The 22,807-nt window shown below is 37.4% G+C and overlaps 2 protein-coding genes across 7 annotated transcripts in view; one reads left to right on the plus strand and one right to left on the minus strand.

Annotated features, from left to right (window-relative positions):
* The window catches only part of FGD4 (FYVE, RhoGEF and PH domain containing 4), a 136,220-nt gene extending 128,458 nt beyond the window's left edge, over positions 1-7,762 (plus strand). For all 4 annotated transcript variants that reach the window (XM_039342322.1, XM_039342324.1, XM_039342325.1 and 1 more), the window contains exon 17: positions 289-7,762. In XM_039342322.1, coding sequence (XP_039198256.1) covers positions 289-558 — 270 coding nt within the window. In that variant the 3' untranslated portion in view covers positions 559-7,762. The remainder of the gene's footprint in view (positions 1-288) is intronic.
* Positions 7,763-13,216: 5,454 nt separating this feature from the next.
* Positions 13,217-22,807, minus strand: part of DHX58 (DExH-box helicase 58) — a 40,288-nt gene continuing 30,697 nt past the window's right edge. For all 3 annotated transcript variants that reach the window (XM_039342336.1, XM_039342335.1, XM_039342334.1), the window contains exons 7-13: positions 22,590-22,781; positions 20,115-20,371; positions 17,840-17,989; positions 17,458-17,619; positions 15,946-16,136; positions 14,817-14,913; positions 13,217-13,699 (exon numbers count right to left, since the gene is read on the minus strand). In XM_039342336.1, the coding sequence (XP_039198270.1) occupies positions 13,520-13,699; positions 14,817-14,913; positions 15,946-16,136; positions 17,458-17,619; positions 17,840-17,989; positions 20,115-20,371; positions 22,590-22,781 (1,229 nt within the window). In that variant the 3' untranslated portion in view covers positions 13,217-13,519. The remainder of the gene's footprint in view (positions 13,700-14,816; positions 14,914-15,945; positions 16,137-17,457; positions 17,620-17,839; positions 17,990-20,114; positions 20,372-22,589; positions 22,782-22,807) is intronic.

The raw sequence follows: 22,807 nt of genomic DNA on the forward strand, positions 1-22,807 counted from the left end.
TAGCACAACCTCTATAACAGGGGTCCCCAACCCCCGGTCCGTGGACCAGTACCAGGCCGCGGCATGCCAGCAACTGGTCCGCACAAACAAGGAAAGCCCATCCGCGGGATGTAGGCAGCACACAAAACCACACACTCTCTGATCCCTGGAAAAACCTCTCTCCATGGAACCGGTCCCTGGTGCCCAAAAGGTTGGGGACCTCTGCTCTATAATAAATTAAGAAGCTTCTTTTTGGTGACTCCTATCAAATGTTGCCTTTTTAAAGTGACTTCATTTCTGTTTACATAGGATGTCAAAGCCTTGGCTACTATTCCACTTTTGGGCTACACAGTAGATGACACCCCAAGAAGTGCTGACCTCCCTCACAGTTTCAAATTGACTCAGTCTAAGTCTGTGCACAGTTTTGCAGCAGATAATGAAGAGCTGAAACAGAAGTGGTTGAAAATCATCTATATGGCTGTTAAAGGTGAAACACCAGATTGCTGCAATGATTCACAAATCAGTTTGGAGGATCAGCATGAAAGCACTGCAAAACTGGAATCCGCCAATGGTCTGTAAAACTGTATTTCTCCCATTCATATTGGGGTTGACACTACTTCCTAAAACAAATTTGAAAATACGCCAGCCTTTCTGCCATGGTTCTTAGCACTTTATGTTGGAAAAGAACAAAAAAGTCCATATCATTTTAGACGAATTGTCCTTATGTTTATGTTATGTCAATAAAATTAATGTACAGAAGCATTCCACATTTTCTTTTTATTCAATTAATGTCTTAGCCAAAAAGTCATCAATATTACCCTAATGCTGTTATTTCCAAGATTGTTATCATACAACATAATACTGTTAGGGATGATACAGCTTTTTCATAATGAAGTTGATCACTTGGTAATTTTCTATGAATCATACATGTGTGTTTTTAGATATACCTCCACATTGCCAAATAGATGTGTAGTGAAATTTAAAGTTAGATTAGCTTATTGTATTTAAATTCTCGCACTATTTACACTAATGTGTATATAAAAACTATACGTTTTTGTTTGTGAACCAAACAATATTCAGAGTATCTAAACATTTCAAACGATCTATTTAAAAAATTAATTCTTTCCTGTTAAAACTTTTTTATTGAACAATAAGAACATTATATACTGTTTGCAGGGTATGTTTTTACAGGAAAATGTACTATAATCAATTTTGATTTATCTTCATGATACTAAATTTATGCTTGCCTATGATTTTTAAAAATGAAGCATGCATCCTCTAGAATTTAAGCAAAAAATTCTACATTTAAGAGACAATTGGTGGTTTGTTTATATAGAATAATATTGGTATTTTTATACATTAATACAGAACTGGAAAAAGTAGTAAAGGCATGTACTGGATGTATAGATTCTAGCTTTGATTTGAAAAGCGTAACTTCTCAGTTCTGTTACCTTTGGAAAGTGGTCCTACATTTCTAAAATTATAAATGCTTTAGTAATTATCAGCTTAATCTTAAACAATGTCTTGTGATATCTCTTTTCCCTTTATATTAGAATATAATACAGAGATCTAAATATTATGAATCAGTTCAGACTTTGCACCAAATCATGATTAAAGAAAATTAAATATATGTTGAGTTCATACATTACACTAAGCCATAAAGTAGCTTGTTTGGCTTACGTGATATGTAAAGCCAACTGTAAACCATGATTTATGGCTTAAGATTATGTGTGAACAGGGTTATTTACTCAAGAAACTATGATTAAAACTAACCATATGTTAACAGTTACAGTCTTAACATGATGCCCAAATGGAGAAATTTGTTTGCAGCTGACCAGCAAAGATTCAGTCAAATCATGCTTTGTGCAACGAAAGGTCTCACTTGACATTTTAAATTAACAAATCATAATTAAACCATTAGTCTTCATTCAAAGACTAGTGTGTTGAAGAATTGATGAATATGCATCTTTATGTTTTATACCTGCATCAGTGGCATGGGTTCTAGTATAATTAACAACATCTTATGTGATAAGATATTTGAACTGACCACTTATAACTCCTCATGAAACTATACACATGTTGCCGCAGTTAATGTCACTGCCTGTGTGTCCCAAAACCATGAACATGGGAAGCAGATTGATTAATATCCGCCACACTTACTATGCACGGTCATGCATTTTGTAGCATAACAGAACATGATTTTAAAGTTGTGCGAAAAGTATACATTTCTGTAAAACTGGGAAATGTGTGTTTATACTTTCCTTTAAAAACTTTCTTAAAGAAGTACAATCTTATGCTGGAATTTCCCATTTCTTTTTGCACTTTCCTGTAAGTGTGCTTTTTTCAGATCAACTGAATGTTGATCGACTGGTTGAGACAAGAATTGACTAACCAGCTTGTCTCCTGAGCCTCATATTTTGAGTTGAAAGAGAGTAAGTGGCCCGAAGTCACCCAGCCAACTTTCATGGCTAAGGCGGGACTAGAACTCACAGTTTTCTGGTTTCTAGCCTTGTGCCTTATATTCAGTAGACCAAACTGACTCTCACATCTTATGCTGTATCTTATACTTTTTGTTTGGGAGTTAGCTTTATTTAATTCAGTTGGAATTACTTTCTAAGTAAAGATGCATAGAATTGTACTGCTGATTAAGCTAATATATAATAATGTTATTATTATATGTTACTAATAGTTCAGAACATTTATCTTTCATTGCCGGAGTGGTATGCATGCAACAATCATAAGCCAGTACTGTGGGGAGTTAAAACTACAGGTTAAACATCCACTGTCTAGCTGGAAAAAGACATAATTAGTTGAAATTTTCTACATTTTTAAATAAGTAATATTACATAGGAAAATTACGATCAAAAATTTTATATGAAGATGTATTTCTACATTCCATTTAATTGTTCGATTCCTTTTGCTAAGCAGTTAGTGTGTAAGGTACCATAATAGCTATAACATAGGTGTGGAAAGCCATTCAGCATCTTCTCCAGCATCTTCAGATTACAACCAGTCAAATTTTGAAATCTGGTGGCCCAGATGCTGATTGGTAACAATGCTGTTCCTTTCTCCCACAAACAGTTTGGGAAAACAAAAGGCACAAAGTGGATACAAACTTTAAACTATTCTCTTTATCCTTTAACTTAAATCTAATTTGAGTCAAACACAACTTGTGGTGATCTTAAACTGTTGCTAGCAAAACTTTAGATGATCATGTCTGTAAATTGCCATTTTTCAATTTTTCTTGAGGCTAATTTATAGCTTCTGTTTATTACTTGGGGGTTTTCCAAGTACTCTTAGCTTCTAAGGCCAAGCAAGGTCAGCCAAATGCTTAATCCCTCTCTCTAAAAGTAGTCTAAAAATGTCTCCTTAGGGTCATGTTATATCCTTGTAGATAGGATTTGCTCTAATATGACGCTTGCTCTAATAAATAAAAACAGGGTTTGCTTTAATGTAGATTAAAGGTAAAATTAAATGTAGAATTCAAGCATATATCACAGGATTCTCCCTCTGCCAGGGCCTATCTTTCTACGTGTGGTATATAATTATTAAACTATTTCACTGTTTGTTAAATTTAAATTTACTGATAAAGAATTAAAGGGAGACTAGTATAGGATTTGATGATCCTTGGTTTTACAATATGCCCAATACCAGAGCTGAGAGATTTTGCAGGTCTGGGACAATCACATAAAAGTTAGTTTTTTAGTGAAGCTAGTGGTTTATATTCAGTTTCTAGTTTGCATGGTTTAGAAATGTTGAAAATATAATCAAACCTTAAGCAAATGACAGAAAGAAAATTACATTTCAACTCTTACAACTTCTGAGCCTTTGGGGATTGTCCAAAGTTTTGAGTTCATCGTAATTTTCCTGTTGCCTCTGAATGGAATTGTCCACCACACATTAATTCAAATGTGCAAGGACATTCAGAACTTCGTATCTTCTAAAGAATATTCATCAATGTTAATGTTGCTTATTAAGATAAAATTGGTTTCCCAACAGATAATATGTTGACCCAGTGTCTATGAGGATTCTCAATCATCCAGGTCATGGTTGCCCCAAAGGTAACTGGTTTTTTTTGGTTTTTCCTTGAAAACATCTTGCTTCTCATCCAAGAAGCATCATCATTTCTGAAGAATGGATGAGAAATGAAACATTTTCAAAGAAAAACCAAGAAAGTCCAGTTGTCTTTTGAAAAGCACCTTTGGGACATGTTGACCCCAATATGCTTTTCTTCTGCAAAGAAAGTTTTTTTAATATATGACTTAACATTTACAGTTATTTGACAATGGGTTTTATACAGAGCAAAATGTTCACTTACATATATAAATATTCTTTGTTGTAAAATAAAGAGTTAATCATTGGTAACCCTTTGCAAACTAGCTATGTATTCCCCCTTGCTTTGAAATATTTTCTTGATAGAAAATGTGTAAAACACAAAGCAATTCTATCATGAGTTAAGTGCAAATGTTAAAAAGATCTCAATTACAAAGCTAGTGGCTGTCATTGTTTGAACTCAATCTGTTATTTGCATGTAGCAACTTCATTCTATATGTACTTATCTCAGAAAATCAACCTGGAGGGTGAACTTTGGGCTTCTAGTTATCGTTCAGGAAATAGTGTATCCTGCCTTTTGGGAATCATATTTGAAAGCAGGCTTTCTTATATTATATTAAGATAAATAATCTTTTAGAATTCACATTGATCTCAGTTATGCAGCATACTACCTCATATGGGCTCCATTTGAACCCTTGAGGAGTGGATAAGGGAGAGATTTCCTTTAACCTCCCCCTCACAGATTAATAATAAAAAGCACATGATTAGCACTTAGGAGAGAGTAAAGACTGTGTAGGCTTCAAAAATGATGTACAAGAAGTGCTTCAGAACTCAGATGGGACAGTGGTGTCTTGATATTACTAAAAAAATACCCCAACTTTTTTCAAGCTTCTCATGAGCTTGAAAAAGATGTGCTGCTGCTTTAAGAGTCTCCTTAGCCTTAACCATGCTGGCTAGGGAATTCTGGGAGTTGAAGTCCACATAACTTCAAATTTCTAAAGTTGAGGTACACCTTAAGGCAGGGGTGTCAAACTGCCAGCCCATTGGCTGGTTGCATCATACAAAGGCCGTGCCCACCCCAGCTCCGGATTCCTTAAAGGAGCACCACCCTTTTTTTTTTATGTTCAGGGTGAATGCTGTAAAGTCAGTCTATTTTAATCAGAAGCTGAGAAATAGTGCATTTCTTCAAAATAATTTTCAAAGCGTGCATTGCCCTAATAGAGAGCACTTTCAGGATGTTGCGCCTCCTAAGCACACTCTCATAGAAAAAAGTTCGAAATAAATCAATGAGATGTATAGTACTTGAATGTTATTACAATGTGATTGAAGTTGTTAGATTCTAATGTAAAGCACAACTAATGGTGATTTGAAATGAAGATAAGATAAACCTATAATCTAATTTTTGTAGTTTAATCTGACTCCAAAATCTTTTCAATTGTGTTTTTCCATCGGAAGTATTTGGAAAGATATGAAGAGAGATAATATTGATATTACAAACTAATTGTACAATCCCTTCCTTTTTCTTATCTGCTAAATTTTAATTTCTCCATTTCTATTTCATTCTGCATAGTATTGCTTTCCCTGAAAATAATGTACATATGTAGGTAAGCATTTAGAAAATGATGATAATCCTGTGCTTTTTTTCTCAACAATCCCACAGGATAAGAATTATTTTACCCTAAGTAGGTTTAAAGATATTGTATCCCTGGGGACAATTGGATTTTGTATTTATTTTTGTTGGACGTATTTTGTTCCTGAATACGTTGCTGTTTCTTCAGATGGAATCTGTGTTTGGTTTCTTCAGTTCAGTCAGCTTGCAGCAGGACTTATGAATGCAGGGGTGGGTCTGTATGTGTATAAGCTAAGGCAGGGGTCTCCAAACTTTGCAACTTTAAGACTTGTGGAATTCTGGGAGTTGAAGTCCACAAGTCTTTAACGTTACTGAGTTTGGAGGCCCCTAAGCTAAGGGTTATCTTTTTGGGACCAATAAACCCCAGTGATTTTTCCTTGGCTTTAAGTAATATAATAGTCAGAATATCCTGTTTTTAAATTAAAGTGTGTGTTAGCAGAAAAAACAATTTTCTCTGAAATTCAGTAGTTAAACTATTTTGGCTTAAGCTGGCTGAGGAATTCTGGGAGTTGAAGTCCACAAGTCTTAAAGTGGTCAGGTTGAGGACCCCTGGCTTAAAAGCACACGTATAACTTCCTTCTTTATAACCTTTTCCAGATTAAAGCTCTTTTTAAATAGGATGGTAAAAAGTTTAAGTTCGTATTAATTGCCTGTAAAGTTTCTGGGAACTTGATTTGGGTGCTTTTGCAGATTTGAGTTAGTGCTCTTTCTGTGAAATTCCCAAATCTTTCATTTTTATTGAATGATGTAAATTCTGATATGCCTGGTATTTAAATGGGTAATCATTATAATTCACTGTGCACCTTAATCAACAGCTGAAAGGGCTATTTTTAATGTCCCTTCACTTTCAGTTGTTAAGCATTTCATTGACGTGCTGCGAATTGCAATTGAAGACCTAGCAGAAATTCCTCTTAATCCAGGAACTGATATCTGTCTTAATGGCAGGTCTGGATGCTGGAAGAAGGATTAGAAATAATTATAGTTAATGTCTGTAACATTGCTCAACAAGGCTAGTGAAGAAGGGAAGAGATCTTGTTCCATGGAGTGACATTAATAGCTGAGTCTGGCTCCCAGTTTACTAATTATTTAGCAAGAAAACTTGTTTTTGCATAGGCCAATTACAGAATTTAGCATGAATTCCTGACTGCTTTTATGTCAGCTACTCTGATGTTTACTAAATAATTCTTGTTGCATAATAAAAGGAAGAAAGCCCAATATGAATTTATTTCAGTGAATGGATCCCATAGTAGAATGTAATAGGTTACCAACAATTCTGAATATTTCTACTTTCAGCTTTTCCTATTCCCAGCTAATACAGTATAAAGATTAAATGGAACATTTCTGGAACATTTTAGATTATCACAGCTAATTATTAAAGAAGATGAATGTGCATGTGATGTATGATGAAGCATGTTTCTGTAGTGCATTATGTAAACATTTTGCTCCCTGCATTCATAGAAATGTTTCTACTACCTGTTTATTATTGCTCAAGTACAAATGAATTGCAAGATATGTTAATTTTCTCATTTCAGTGTGAATCTAAAGCTGGCTGTCAGATTGATTTGACATAAGTTAAGATAAAAATGCTGGACATCATCTTGCCAAAGTTAGGTAAATGACTATCAATGAGAAAGCCACTTTGGTTAAGTAAGCCTCACTGAAAAATAGCTTCTGTGTCACAAAAAAAAAGTATTTAAGCACAGGGATACCAAATGTAATTATCACTTTTAAAAGTAGCACTTCTGTTGTTCATATTCTTGGATGTAAATAAATGAAATGGTCTGTAATGCAGTGCTTTTTTTTTATAGTTTTAGCACTATTGACTTCTTAGTCTTGACCTTTAAACAAAGTTGTGATCTTAGTGGCACTGTGTTCGAAATTTTAATAATTATAGTTTTGATAGATTTGTAGTTTACCACATTGCATGCACTATTCCTTTTCCCATTCTGGAATAACTCCTTTCAGGACAAAGCTTGATTTATGCTAATATTAAAGAATTAAATAAACTGGAAAATGAGTAACCAAAGCAAATAATTGGTTTGCCTATAGAACAGACTGCAGTTCTGTCTCAAAAAAAAAAAAAAAAAAATTCTCAAAAAAGTAGACTTCATGAGCTCAATGACCATTAATAAACTCAGACTAAATTTTGAAGTTTCTCAACTTCTGCAGTTCTTGGCATTCAAGAGGAGCTGGCAAGATCCTTTTGAATCCTGCTGGTCTTCTCTCAAAGACCAGCCTTCTGTAGCACAAATGGGTGACCTTATGGCTTCTCCCTATCCAGAAAAGTGCTGTTCACCTCGGTGCAACCATCGTTCTACCTGGAAATGCCACAAGTGTCAAAAGGCAAATCCCAGTTATCCTAAAGGAATAGAGAAGAGAGATTGATTCACCACATCTCTTTAAGCTATCTAGGATGAGAATTTAAAACAGACAATGTTCTCCAGTCTACCCATAATTTATTAAATTATAATGACTAGCTAGCTGTAAAAGTTGATGTTCTTCAGTCTCCCTTCCCCCACAAACGAGTCTGGAATGCCTGATCTTTTTCCTCAAGGCTGCCCAGCAGCTTGGCTTCCCAGTTTACAGCCCCTTTCTGAGAGAGCTTCTTAGTTTTCCATTAGGAAAGGGAGCTTGTTTCAAGTCTAGTCCTCTTTCAAAGGTTGGGGGATGTAGGAGAAGGATTGGAAGAACCTGGGGTCAGAGTTAAAACAGGATTCATCTTAGAATCCCTATGTAGCCACAAGCAAACTATGCCCAACCCCTCCTTGATTTCCATTGACCCTTATCTAACTCCAAGCAGTTGCTGTTTGTTGAGAATATTCCTGTGCATAGGCATGAATAGCAACAAATCAGTTTAACTGGATCTTCATGTGTGGACCCAATCTTTTGCACTTGACAGGGGAGGCCTGAATAGAGAAGTTCAGAAAGTATTTTCCAACTTTTGATTCTACCCTGTTATCAATTTTATATCTAGCACTGAGGTTTATATACACTTTGGCTTTGAGTTGGGCTGCAACTGTATTAAATACTAAACAGTTGGATATATTCCTTCTCTCTGCCCCCCCCCCAGCAATTTAAGCTTATCAGGCACCAAATGTGAATATACTCCCTGATGATGAGGCTTATATCCAAGGATGGTGTTTTCCCTTCATGTCATCCCCAGTTAGATCCTTGTCAGATGAATTCATGTGATGTGGATGCAGTCCTAGGTCAAGCCTTCCATGCTTAAGAAAGAATTATTGTCACTGGCAAAGAAAGGATCTTATTTGCCAGGCTTTACAAAAGAAACACCAGAAAAAAATTGTGTTAATTCTAGGACATGCCATTGTTTTACATTATGGTAAAAGCACCCACCTATTTAATAACTAAATAACACTTCCTCCTGGCCCATACATGTTCTTTTAAATCCTTAACTTGTATAGCATGCTCATGTATGTTAGATCTGGAAGTTATCACGACAGTATGACTTATATGTTGTTATGGTAGAAATGAATATAAAATATTTATATGTTTTTATGGCCAGCATTGAGATTCATTCATACTTGAGCTTTAAATTGTTTGGCAATTGTATTAAATAATAAATAGCTGGATATAGGAGGCAGGAAAACAATACTCCCTCTCAAATCTGCTATTCAAATGAGTGCTTCAAATTGATTCATAAGAAACATTCTGATATGTACTATTTTTGCCATCATTTGTAGTTCAGCCCTCAGTTAGCTTCCAATGATACATTAGATGGTGTATCTCAATCTGATGGGATATTTTGACTGAAAAGTGCTTGGATCTAGATTCTCACATCATTAAGCCATTGCTTGGTTGGTGGGAAGGTAACAACGTCCATGCGCCTCAGCATATTGTCATGCTGGCCACATGACCATGGGAAGGGTCTTCGGACGACGTTAGCTCCTTCGGCTAAAAGATGAGCACTGTCCCCTACAGTCAGAAATGACTAGACAGGGGAAATCTTTAAAACCTATGTTAACTAAACAGGTTCAGTTTTAATGTTGAGATGATGGAATCAAGGACTTAGATCAGGGGTGTCAAACTGCCGGCCCACGGGCCGGATGCATCATGGCTAAACCGTGCCAACCCCATTGCTGGCAATGGAAAAAAAGTCGTGATACATCGCAACACATCACATGACTTTGTGAGTTTGACACCCCCGATTTAGATAATTTGTACTGTTTTCCTACAGAAAAAAGTACAACAGAAATAGGTATAGTCAGTTGTTTAAGCAGACATCATACTGTTCTTTTTCAAATATACTGGGGTATTTTTCCTGCCTCTGTATCTAAGAAAATAGTTATTTAGATCAATGTTTCTCAATCTTCGTCACTTTAAGATGTGTGGACTTCAACTCCCAGAATTCCCTCAGATAGTATTTCTGAATTCTGGGAGTTGAAGTCCACACATCTTGAAGTGTCTGAGGTTGACAAGCACTTAGGTCAGGGGTTCTCAACCTTGGCAACTTTAAGACTTGTGGACTTCAACTCCCAGAATTCCTCAGCCAGCTTTGCTGAGGAATTCTGGGAGTTGAAGTCCACAAGTCTTAAAGTTGCCAAGGTTGAGAACCCCTGACTTAGGTTGTTAATGTGAATGAAGAGCCACCATTTGAGAACCAGAGAAGAATTCTAGATTTCATCTCTTCCATTTCATTCTTATTTCTTGGTAATGTGACAAACTGCTGAGGAAGCAAACTCCTTTTCTTCTTCCAGACTGTATTATATGAACAGATGTTAACAGTATTATAATTTTATAATTATTTGGAGAGAGTTGGTTAGCTTTAAATGTTTTACAGACACTGTTTTTTGCAGCATATTGAAACATTAATCGGCAAGTCCCCATTGTACATATTTTCAGTGTCACTTTTGAAACTGGTTTGAAGAGCTTACTTAATTTGTTCTGCTCCCATTATTAAAGAGTAGAGGTATAGTTTTCACTAGTTCATTGTTGAAACAATTGATTTTGAATTTTTAGAGGAAAAAAACGTGTATATATGTTTTGTCTTCGATATGGGATTCTATCAGATACAGTATTTGTGGTAAATCAATAGGGACGTAGATTTTCTCAAGGTATCCAAGCAAAGACAGATTGATAGTAATTTGTAAGGGGGGGGGGAAGAGCTATAGCAAATCTAATTTACCTTCTCCAAAAAATTCTCAGAAGCTCATCTGTTTGGAAGTTCACTATACTGAGTGGCAATATAGGTAGTCCTAGATTTACAACCGTTCGTTTAACAGCTGTTTAAAGTCACAATAGCACACAAAAAAAAACCAACTTGTGATAGTTTTCCCATGATTGTTCCCCATGATCACATGGTCGAAATTTGGGCATTTGGCAACTAGCATGTCTTTATGACAGTTGTATTGTCCTGGGATCATGTGTAATCTTCCCATCCAGCTTCCAACAAGCAAAGTCAGTGAGGGGAAGACAGATTTGCTTAACAACCCCACGATTCACTTAACAACTGTAGTGATTCGCTTAACTGTGGCAAAAAGATCATAAAATGAGATGCCACAACTGTCTTGCTTAGCAGTGGAAATTTTGAACCCAACTGTGGTCGCAAGTCAAGGGCAACTTTTATTATAAGCAGAGAGGGCCTGGAGTGGGAGACTGGATGTGTATAAAAGTTATTAACTATCTTATTCCAAACTCACAGAGCCATTCAGACTGTTGTAGACTTAAAGGTTGTGGGAATTATACTTTGAATGCTGCCTGAATAATAGCCAAATCAAGCTTAGGTGACAATATCACTATGGACAATGCTTTGGGATATACTTCTATTTATTCAAAGAATGATTTCTAGAAGGGCTTTTTCTTTACCACAAATAGATTCTAAAATATATGAAAAAAAGAAAAAGTAATATTTAAAATGGTGAATGTGGTTAACTTTACCAGTTGATAATATGTACATGTATGTAAAATATTTGCAGATATTTGTATACATTTCTGTAATATATGTATATTTGGTTAATAATGGTGGGAGCTGGACTACTGTAAAATTACGCACTTTAATTTCTGTTGAAAATTTTAAATAAAATTTGTAATCCTGTAAAATAAAAGCAACAATTCATCAGTAATTGTTCTGCAAGTTTCATATTAAGGAGTTGGTTTATGGTATTTTTAAAAATAAGACTGGCCATATTAATGGTGGAAAAGAATCATGTGTAAACTGCAGGCAATGCTATAGTTTGTTTTCAAAAACAAGGATTAATTTGGTCTGGGTAAAAAGACACAAAAATGTCTTATTTCTTAAAAATATACTCTGCATAACAGCAGCATCAGTGTGGACTAATAATTATCATTATTGGACTACGACTGGGGAGGCTCAATTACAAGATTAATATCAGGAAAACCCACCTCATAGAAGGCTGTTGGGAAGACAAAAATGGATATGTTTATGTCGTACAATTTCAACCGAGATGCAAGAAGGTTTGACAATTATAAAATTACAAATCTGATCTCTGCCTTGCTGTTTTTTTTTTAATTGGGGCAATCTACAAACTTAGTAAAAAAAAAAAAAGAATCCAAAGATTTACTAGACAGGATTGAGGTTTTGCAATATCTACTTTAGAAACCAAGCTGTAGGTAGCAGAACATGCTATTAGGTCATTGTGTGAGAAATGGTAACAGGCCCTTCCTTGCTTTCATACACTTTAGTATTCTCAAAATATAACCTTATTTTCATAGGTTTGTCATGCATTACAGCAGGGATTCTCAACCTTGGCAACTTTAAGATTTGTGGACTTCAATTCCCAGAATTCCTCAGCCAGCAAAGCTGGCTGAGGAATTCTGGGAGTTGAAGTCCACAAATCTTAAAGTTGCTAAGGTTGAGAACCCCTACATTACAGGATGATGGACCTGTTTGAAATCCAGATAGACGCTTGATGTTTCTATGAAGCTGCTTTATATGAACCTTCTCTTCCTCTTCATTCTCCGAACATCCCTTAGTCATAAATTGATTTTCAAAATCAGGAACTCTTCCCAGCCAACTTCTTGTTCACCTTCATCCTTCCAGTAAGTTCCTAGACTTCTAGTGCATTTATGACAGAGAGTATTTCCACATAGGGTGAGCTCAAAATCAGCTCTGGGTTTAACCCCTCCGTAGCTGAGCTGATGTTTGAATCGGTTTCAGAACAACACAATCAAATGGATTTTCTGGTTGTCTCTGGACATCAATTAAGTTCTGACAAGATTGAGGACAGCTAATTTACCAATTGTGACAATACTTCCCACCCTTCCTTCAGGTGGCAGTTTCAGCCTAGCATTAAGGGAATAGAGAAATTAATAAGAGTTTGACCTCTTTTTGTCCTCTCAGGAAAAAGCAGGTATCCAAAGTACTAGCTCTCTGGACTTTTAAATGTCTTGTGTAAGAGGTGAAGAAGGTTGGATTATTCCTATTATGATGTGGAAATGCTCCAGAATGAGTTCCAATTATTGCAGCCTAAAAAGCATTATTTTTGTCTGGAAATTGCCATTTCGGTTACTGCTTCAAAGTACAACCATGTTCTTTCAAGGCATTCAGAAAATCCCTAGTTGCAAAGATGATGCCACTTTCACCACTCAATTCAGATCTTTAATACAAGAAGAATGATTATGCAGCCAGGTACCTTCATCCATTGCAAACATTTGTTTTGGGACAAGTCAGCCCACAAATACATTTAAAGAAGAAAGAAGCCCCACAATATTCAGAGCTGGCATTAGTGAAAAGGTTCCGAAGGCCTACTTCAAATTATTTTGAATGAATTTATTCAATGGGGTTGCTAATTTTCACTAGATAAGGAAGATATACATCTTCATTATTCATAAGGGGCACAGCCCGTTATTTTGAATTATTTTTCACTTATTTGCCAAATCTTATGTATCCAGTTTAAAATTAGTATTACAATATTCAGTATAATCAAAAGCCTTGACTTCAAAAGTAACTTTGCTCCATTTTTTGGGTTTCTGGCGGCCATCTGGCGTTTCCACCACAAAATTTTTAATGGCCAACATTGGAAGTGTGAAATCCCGGTAGATCATTTCCATTCCCCAAATCTGCAGGAACACAAATAAGACAGTTAGCCTCTCACCAGGTTAAGTAAATCACAAGCATAGATTTCCACCTTTGGGGAAAATATCAGTGAACTATATAAAAATTCATCTGCCAGTGTTTGTGCTGCTCTGGTTTTACCAAAGAGCAGAACAGAAATAATACAGACTGCAAAAGCCCATCTCAGCTTACAGGATGCCTCCTCTTGTATTCCCTCCCTCCTTCCCCTCCCTTCCTTTCCTTCCTTCCTGAGCTTATAGACCAGGGGTTCTCAACCTTGACAACTTTAAGACTTGTGGCAAAGCTGGCTGAGGAATTCTGGGAGTTGAAGTCCACAAGTCTTAAAGTTGCCAACGTTGAGAACCCCTGTTATAGACTGACTGCTAGAGATTCCCTTCAAGGATAGCATTCAAAAGGACAGATATTCTCTGCCCCTATCCCATTTTTTTACAGTCTGAGAGTTACATGTTATGTTAAATCATGGCTTTTGGGATAAACTACAATTGCTGAATTAACCCAAGATGACAAACTAAATCAAAATAAAATGCATTATGGCTTAAGCATAATCTGAACAAGATTACCTATTATCCCAATAATTATCCCAAGATTACCTATTATCCCAATAATTATCTACTGAGTTAAGCTAAGACCATGCCAAGCTAAGACCATGCAAAGCTTTCCTAAATGCACCACAAACATCAACTTATGGAAGTTTACCTGAGACCCACTGTGTTAGCTGAAACCTTTGACAAGCTTTGGCTTCACACTCGGATTTCCACAAATCAATAAAGACAGATATAGCCTGTTAAATTCCTGTCCCTGATTAACACATTCTGCAAGATCCTTTACAGAAACCCAAAACAACAATAATAGAGGGAACAATCATTAGAGGGAAGCTTGATTGAGGTCTGCCATGAAACAAATTAAGGTGTAATCCAGGAATGGAATATTTACAGAATTTGAACCTTAGGATTTTAGAAACAAGTCTGATTTGAAAAAAATAAGTTCAGAGGCCATCTGCCTTGTCCTTCCCACTGACCTGATGCTGTTTCCTCTCTAACATCTATTTCTTCATAAAAACTGAGCAAAATATTTAGAAAAATGAGTTCAAACTGTGCTTACCTGCCCACATTTATCGCAGCTGATGGAACTGCCTGGCTTCCAGTCTTTGAATTCGCGGGAAATTGCCACACAATTGAGTGACTTTTTGTAATATAGGCTGCATAGAGAACAATTGGGCATTCTGTAATCTTTCACTCCTAAGACAGTGTGCAATTCTTGGGGTGAAAAAAATCAAATCCTAACTGACAATTTAAAGGAAGGGTTTTTTTTTTGCTGACCTTTCTCTTCCTATGTTGAGAATAGTGCATCTGTACACATATAGATTTACATATGGGTAACATTTATTATAGTTGGTCTCAGTCAATCAGATGTTTAGACTGTATTTGGCATTTTTATGGACTTGGGATAGGCAGATGTTGGGTTAAAGGTATATAAGCTTTTCCAACTGAATAATAATAATAAACTGATGCTGATTTTGCCAATGGTGTCTTTTTTATATAAATGTGGCTGTACAAACATTTGATTAGATACTTCAATTGTAAGGACATCTTCCCTTTAGAATATTCCTGAGGAACAGTCAACCAGACTCTTGACTGAACTATGTTCAGGGTATGTACATTCATAGAAGAAGACCTCAGGAGGGCCGCAAAGAGAAGGAGCTGAAGTGAGTTTCTTTCCTAATTCTCTATACATGAAGCAAGAAATGTTGTTTCTGAAACTGAAGAACAGGACTAGCCTTCTCCATCTTAGTGCTCTTCAGATATTGGATATCAATTCTCATTTCTCTCAGCTCTCATTCATGAGAGGTAATTCCACAACTTATCTGGAGGGCATCAACTTGAATACAATCTTGGTATTCAAATGGAGAAAGCAAGATATGCTTGCCGATAGAAATAGCACTTAGATGTATATACCACTTTATAGTGTTTTACAGTACTCTCTAAGCAGTTTACATAGTCAGCATATTGCCCCCAACAATCTGGGTCCTTATTTTATCAATATTGGAGGGATGGAAGGCTGAGTCAACCCTAAGCCGGTCAGGATCGAACTCCTGGCAGTTGGCAGAACTGGCCTGCAATACTGCATTCTAACCACTGTGTCACCACAGCTCTTCATAACATGGCTCTTCCCAATGTTATAAATAGAGTCCAAAAGCACAGAGCAACCAGCCACTTCTACTTTCCCTCACCTGAAGTTGGAATTAATGTTGATGTGGTGCATATTCTCTATTTTGCGCAAGTCACTGGCATGGCAGACAGCCAGGTTGCAGTTCAGGCAGCAGAAACGTACACTGGCTGGATCGTGTAGCAGGCGCTGCTGCTCAAGTTTGATATCCCGCAATTTCCTGCTGATCATGCCTTCATGCTGCAATTTTGTAATCTATAGGAAAGAGTTAAAGAATTTGTGTTCCATACATATGAACATTTAGTATATTGTGACTTCATTCTGTAGGTATCCAAGATTGCTAAGTGATAGCAAGCCTAGGACTCCCAGTTACCATTGTTAAGCAGCAATCATGGGTTATTAAGTAAGAACCTCCTTGCAACTTCCTTCCAGCTTCCAACAAGCAAGATCAATAGGGAAGCCAGCAGGAAGATGCAAGTGCCAGACGGCTCGCAAGGAGACTGACAGGCAGGTAAATGGCTGCCAGTAGGTGCAGGAAACTATGCAAGGGGTGGGTGTTGCACGCTGCAAGATGGGTCTTGGAATGGCTGCTGCAGGAATGTGAGAGGAGCTATGAACCCAGACAACATATTGTTTAATAAGCACTAAAGATTATTATTGTAAAAAACCAATAAAATATATATATTTTTAAAAAAGAATGTGAGAGGAGCTGATGACATGAGCATGGGATGGCTGTGCCAGGCTAGACAAGTGTGCACAACAAGCAAGTGAGCACTGTACCAATGGGGGGGGGGGGTTGAAGGTGATTGCTACAGGGTGGGAAAGTCTTACTCAAGTGACATGATTTTCCCTGCTGGCTTCCCCATTGACTCTGCTTGTGACTGCGGGATGCTGCAACCATCATTAGTCAAAGCCAGTTGCCAACCACCCACATTGCAATCACGTGACTATGGAAATGATGGAATGGCTGGGATTTCAAGAAGCAGTTGTAAATACATGTTCAGTTCCATCATAACTCTGAACAATCACCGAATGAGTGTTTACTAACTTGAGGACTACATGAACTGGAAACCTCACACTGAATCAGTAACTTCTCAATAGCATGTACTGTTTCAAACTCTGAAGTTCATTTGTAATGTTCTATAATGTTAATCTGATCCACGTTCAAATAAGAACTCCACACAACTGGAACTATCTAAATTCCTGCAATCTTTTTTTTATAAGTACCCAGATACATCTCTAAGATAACATTGAAACCGGCCTTCCAAATGTAGGGATTCCATATAGGTTCTAATTCTTAACAAATAGCTCAAAGTATTTTACCCCCTTAAAAGACTCTACTTCAACTATCAAACACAGTGGGGGGGGGGAAACTTTTTGGGGAAAGCTGGCATGGTATCTCTTCTGAGATGCTTTTGAGACTATGACCTATGATTATGGTGATGTAGATTGGCAGCAAAAGAATAAATAAGAGTACATTATCACAGCATGTCAGAATCTGTCTTGCTGTGTTTCCCACCAAATTAGTCTAAATATTAAAAGTCATTTTCTTGGCCTTTCCAGGAAGTTCTTTTACCTTTAGGTGGTATTCTTTGTCAGGCATCTCCTGCACCCATTTTATGGCACTCTCCATCAGGGTCTCCAAAGTTTCATTAAGCCTTTCACGGGCCACCTCTTTGCTGTTGGTCTTGGCCAAAATGGAACAGATGCTATTTGGAGCACGGGCACGGCCCCTGGCCTTAACAAAGAGAAAGAAGAACACCTGCATTCATCTCCAAAGATCCAGCCCACTAGTGTTCCACTTGACCTCAAGAACATATATGGATCAGTCAAACACCATCCTTCAGTTGAACTCATATTGTTCTCAATGACCCAGCATTCTTTCCTTCCTAGACACATTTGAGTGACACTCTGCAAGAGGCAAGGTGCATTTAATAAGGTTCTCAAAACTGACTGACCTGCATCATAGCAATTTCATTTGTCATCAGCCCGTAACGGATTATGATATTACATTCAGGGATATCCAGCCCCTCCTCAGCCACACTGGTAGAAAGAAGAAGGTTGAGCTGCCCCTTTCGGAAGCGATTGAGAACATCTTGTTGTTCTTGCTGAAAGAAATACCCAAGACAAAATTAGAAAGAAACATCCAAGACAAGTTTTGGCCCTAGAGTGAAACTGGGATGCTCAATCCCAGAAGACAGAAGTGAGCCTCTTTTAAACACTTTTATCAGACCTTATTGAGTAGTCTGTTGACTACATCTGGCAAGGCATCTCTGTGATGGCATTTTTCTTAAGACATTCTGTGTCATAGGATTTCATTTCAGTGGTACATTTCTGCCTTGCCAAAATAATAGCACTTTTAATTTGATTTAAATATCATTTTGCGTTCCGGTTCTGGGTCGCAGTGCTGCGGTTGTGTAGAAAGACTCGTCTCTTCGCCGGCCATGTTTCCCTCGCCAGTAGACCCTTGATTGGGTCGAAAGTCACCCTGGAGGGGCAACCACCGTTGAGGAGGCTGCCTGTTTGATTGCAGAGTGGTGGCGGCGCCCTCTGCAGTCCAAGCGAGCTCCTTTGGGCCAACAGAATAAAGATTGGTCACTAAAATGGCCGATCACTTAGCTATACCAGCCGTGGAAGATTCGGTGAAACCTTTCCTTGCCTCTCCTTTTCCTATTTACTCCTGTAAAAAGCCTTTGGAATCATTTCCCTATCTTTTTAAAGCGGCTTTGTTGATGGGGGAAGAAAAGTCTTGGAACAAAAGAAAAATTAATTTTAACTATACAGTAAAAACTGTTATGTGGCTGTACTTTATTAAGATTTCTTGTGAGCTACCCAGAGTATTCTTGGTGAGCAGAAAATCAGGTTTAAGGAATGACTACCTAAAGAGACGATGAGTCCCCAGCAGCGCTTACAGTTCAGTATAAGATTTTCAGTTCAAAGGCAAAATATGGGGAAGTGCAAATGCAACTTCTTGACTAATGATATCAAATGATAGCTGGTACGTGTGACCCAGTATTACATGTTAGTTGTCATAGAAAGAACTTTGGTTTCACCGAACATCACTTCTACAACGATTATTGTTGCTGGAGTTCCTTGATATATTAAACTATGAAACCACAAACCATGAGAAAACAATCCATCTTCTTTGTGAGACTGCTGATATTCAAAGAAGCTCTTTATGTATGTAATGATGTATGAAAATGACCTTGGGAGACTGGGCTGGATAGTGGATGAGGCAAAGATCCTCTCTAGCCTCTTGGGCTACGAAGAAGGGAAAAATATACTTTTTAGACTTGCAAGATTCTGTCACTGTAGCAATAAAGTAAAATTAATTCATCTGGTTGTGCTTCCTATCCAGTTTGCCCTGCGAAGCTGACAGCAAACCTCTGTTTTAGCTTAGCCATGAACATCAGAAAACTATAGAACATATTTACTATGTTTTGGAACAGCCTGACAAAGTTTCCCAAGTCATGTGTTTTCTAGGTCCTAAATATTTTTTCTCTCTGTTTAAATAATGCTGAAGTGAAATTTTTCTATGTATTTACTCAACAGGACTCTGTTTCACATTAAAACAAGGAAGATATTTAAAAAAAAATAGTTTGGCATGACACAGCACTCAAATATTACTAATGCATTAAATTTTAACTAGCCAGAGTCCAGCTGAACCATGTACAGTACAAATAACAAAGGAATTGAGCTGTCCATTGTGGCTTTACCATTAATTTAACTTTAGAATCAAGGTAAGGAGTAAAGGCTATTTCCTGTCAAAAATTAGCTCTCTGTTTCAGAGCAGATTTTTTGCTTGGTCATACCAGACCAAATTAAATACAAATATATTTTTTCTTGGATATTTTTCATACTTGGTTTGAAAAAGAATATTTAATAGATGAAATGAACGAAGGCAAAGGGTAACATCGGAGGATCCAATGTGAGTCGGTCACCAGGATCAGAGTTTGTTCTTCCAAGCTTTTGGACTTGTGCTGGAGCCCTGAGGATGGGTTCTAGCACGAGTCCAAAAGCTTGGAAGAACAAACCTCTGATCCCAGTAACTGACTCAGATTGGATCCTGCAAGATCAAGATAAAATGAAATTATGCATGTGGACTGTTCTTTATCACTTTGCATATACTTATGAATTGGCCTTCAATCTTTTTTGGGGGGTCTCATTCCAATTAGACTTACAGTAGAACTGGGAATGGGATAGAGGCTTTTCCACATTTTTCTGTGGACTTACCTGTGTCATGTGCTTTGTCTGACTGCTGGAACCAGCCCCAGTTAGAACATCAGACTTGATCCCAAGTTCACGCAAAGCCTGGTTACCCAGGACCCACTCATGCAGTGAATAGGCACTCTGTCGTGTCCAGGTGAAGACAATGCCCCGTGAGCTCTTCAGTTCTTGGAATTGGTTTTGCAGGACTTGTTGAAGCTTGCCAAGTTTGGGATTCTCGTAGCGACTGTCTTTAGCAAGGCCCAAGAGAGACAACCTGTTCTCTACAAAGCAAATGCACTATGTGGTCTCAAATAAGGATGAGCAGCAAGAGAATCATTCCTGAATCTAACATGCATCTATAATATTTCTTGATCTTATACTTCAGTTGGCATTTAACCCAAAAAATTAACATAGGTAACAATGAATAAGAAAAATGAAACCATACGAACAACAAAAACTTACACTAATACACAGTGCAGTAGATTATATGACAGTGATTGCCACTACAGGGAGTTTTTGATTTACAATCACAACCGGGACCAGAAAGTGCAGAAAGCAAAGCGATTAAGTGCTTTGTGTCCAATTTTATGGTTTTAGCCAAAGTTGTTAAGTGAATTACTGTAGGTGTTAAGCGAATCTGGCTTCTCCATTGTCTATTGGATGCTGGCTGGAAAGATCACCCATGGTGATCACATGACCCCAGAACATTACAACTCTTGTAAATACATGCCAGTTGCCAAGTGCCTGGATTTTGATTAAGTGGCAGTGGGGATAGTGTTATTTTTTTCAGTGCCATTGCAACTTTCAACAGTCCCTAAACAAATGGTGGTAAGTCGAGGACTACCTAAAAATAAACTGCTGTCAGTTCCAGCAATGAAAAGTTTCTTCCAGTTTTTAGTTGTGTGACCCATATTTATTCTTCTCCTCTGTCTTGTCTTTCCCTTATTGTTAATTCTTATTTTGTTTAACTTCTCCAACACTGATTACAGTTCCTAAATACTTCCAACTAGCAGGTTTAGTGTATTTGGAAGTCCACAAGTTGTGGAAGATGCTCTTATCTCTCAGATTTGCCTTCTAAGGTTTCATCCTGATGTCTCTTCAGAACAGAAGGGCACAGCCTGAGGATTCTAGGCTAGATCTGACCTCAACAACTTCCAATAATTATCAAATTGAATTTTATAATGCAACAAAATGTTAGAGAGCAGGTATAGTGACTATGTTTAATTTGAATTACATGTAAATATAACAACTGGAATTAATGCAATGAAATCAACTTTAATTTTTAGAGTATGCCTTAATAAACCACTCAACACCATTCAAGTAGCTCTTCATTTGAGAAAAAAAAATGGGGGTTGTGTTCTAAAGACTACTGTGTTGTATTACTGCAGTGATGGCGAACCTTTTAGAGACCGAGTGCCCAAAATCTCCATAGACATCAAGATGGCAAACATACTTAATATTCCTGCCTCCTTCCAAGTCATTCCAGTTTCTTCCCTTTGGAGCCCTTCACTTCAATTTTATTTCCTCCTCTTGCTATTATCTCTAATAATATTCCTCCTTACTATTTCCCATGCCCTTCTTTTCACTTATCCAGCACTTTACTTCACAAAATGTAATGGTGAGATACAAGGAGAATGAAATATTCCCTAAATTTTGTTTTGTTCTGCCTATGTATTTTTTTTACTGTCTGAAATTCTTGGCTCCAAAGAGTGATTCAGTCAAAGTAGAACAGGTTCTACGAAGGTCATGGATGGATGAACACCCTTTGAATGGTGCAGGAGTATGAAGGGATTTAAAGAAAACATCGCAGACTACAGGAACCATTTGTGCTTCAGTCTGAAATGCAGACTACACAGACTCATCCCCAACAGCCTGCGCTTGTCTTCAAGAGTGAAGGGACACAGGGCAAAAATTATCCTGCAGGCAAGAAGGCTCCGTACACATTTACACTACTCTGGTGACCCTGAGGACACAGGTAAACTTCCAAATGGCTTCAAGAATTCTCTAAAAGAATGCAAATAACCAGCTGTCTGCAAGGAATATAAATCGTTCCTTTTCTCACCATCCAGTCAGAGCTGAAGAAGTTTCTTGGATGAGAAGCGAAAGATCTTCAAAGAAAAAAAAGAAAGTCCAGCTGCCTTGTGAAAAAGCACCTTTGGGATAAACTAACCTAAACCTAAACCTAAATTAAAACCTAAACTGAAACCTAAACTAAACAACAGCAATTGCTCACCACCAGACTACTCTGTAGACTTTCCTGGCTTTCAAAATACATGACAGGTTGAATTAAAAGGTGCTTTTAGTTCTTCTAGCTCTATAATTCCTACTCTACAACTCTATGAAATTTCTAGCAACCATGTTGTTATTTTTCACCTATGGGACTAACGGCTATCTAGGAATTCACTCTGAATCAGAAAAATGGCACCATCATGTCCACCAGTGTGAGACTACCCCATCACTTCTTTTTGTCTAGCATTTCCATTACTGACAGACACTTACCCGCAAAGAGCTGGAACAGATATTGTTCAGTTTTTTGTGTTAATTTCTTAGTAGCATGTTCTAGTTGGTAAAACTCATCTAGCATACTGAAGGCATCAATCATGCGCACTGTTTCATTGGTCAGCAGGGCGTCATTGTATTTCCGAAGATGCAGGGCACAAACTCGGGTTTTTTGGCAACATTCTTTTGCTCCTTAGTACCACAAAAAGAGTAAATGT

The sequence above is a fragment of the Crotalus tigris genome, unplaced genomic scaffold, assembly GCF_016545835.1.
Source record: "Crotalus tigris isolate CLP2741 ecotype Arizona unplaced genomic scaffold, ASM1654583v1 scf7180000017789.496130, whole genome shotgun sequence".
Classification (NCBI taxonomy): domain Eukaryota; kingdom Metazoa; phylum Chordata; class Lepidosauria; order Squamata; family Viperidae; genus Crotalus; species Crotalus tigris.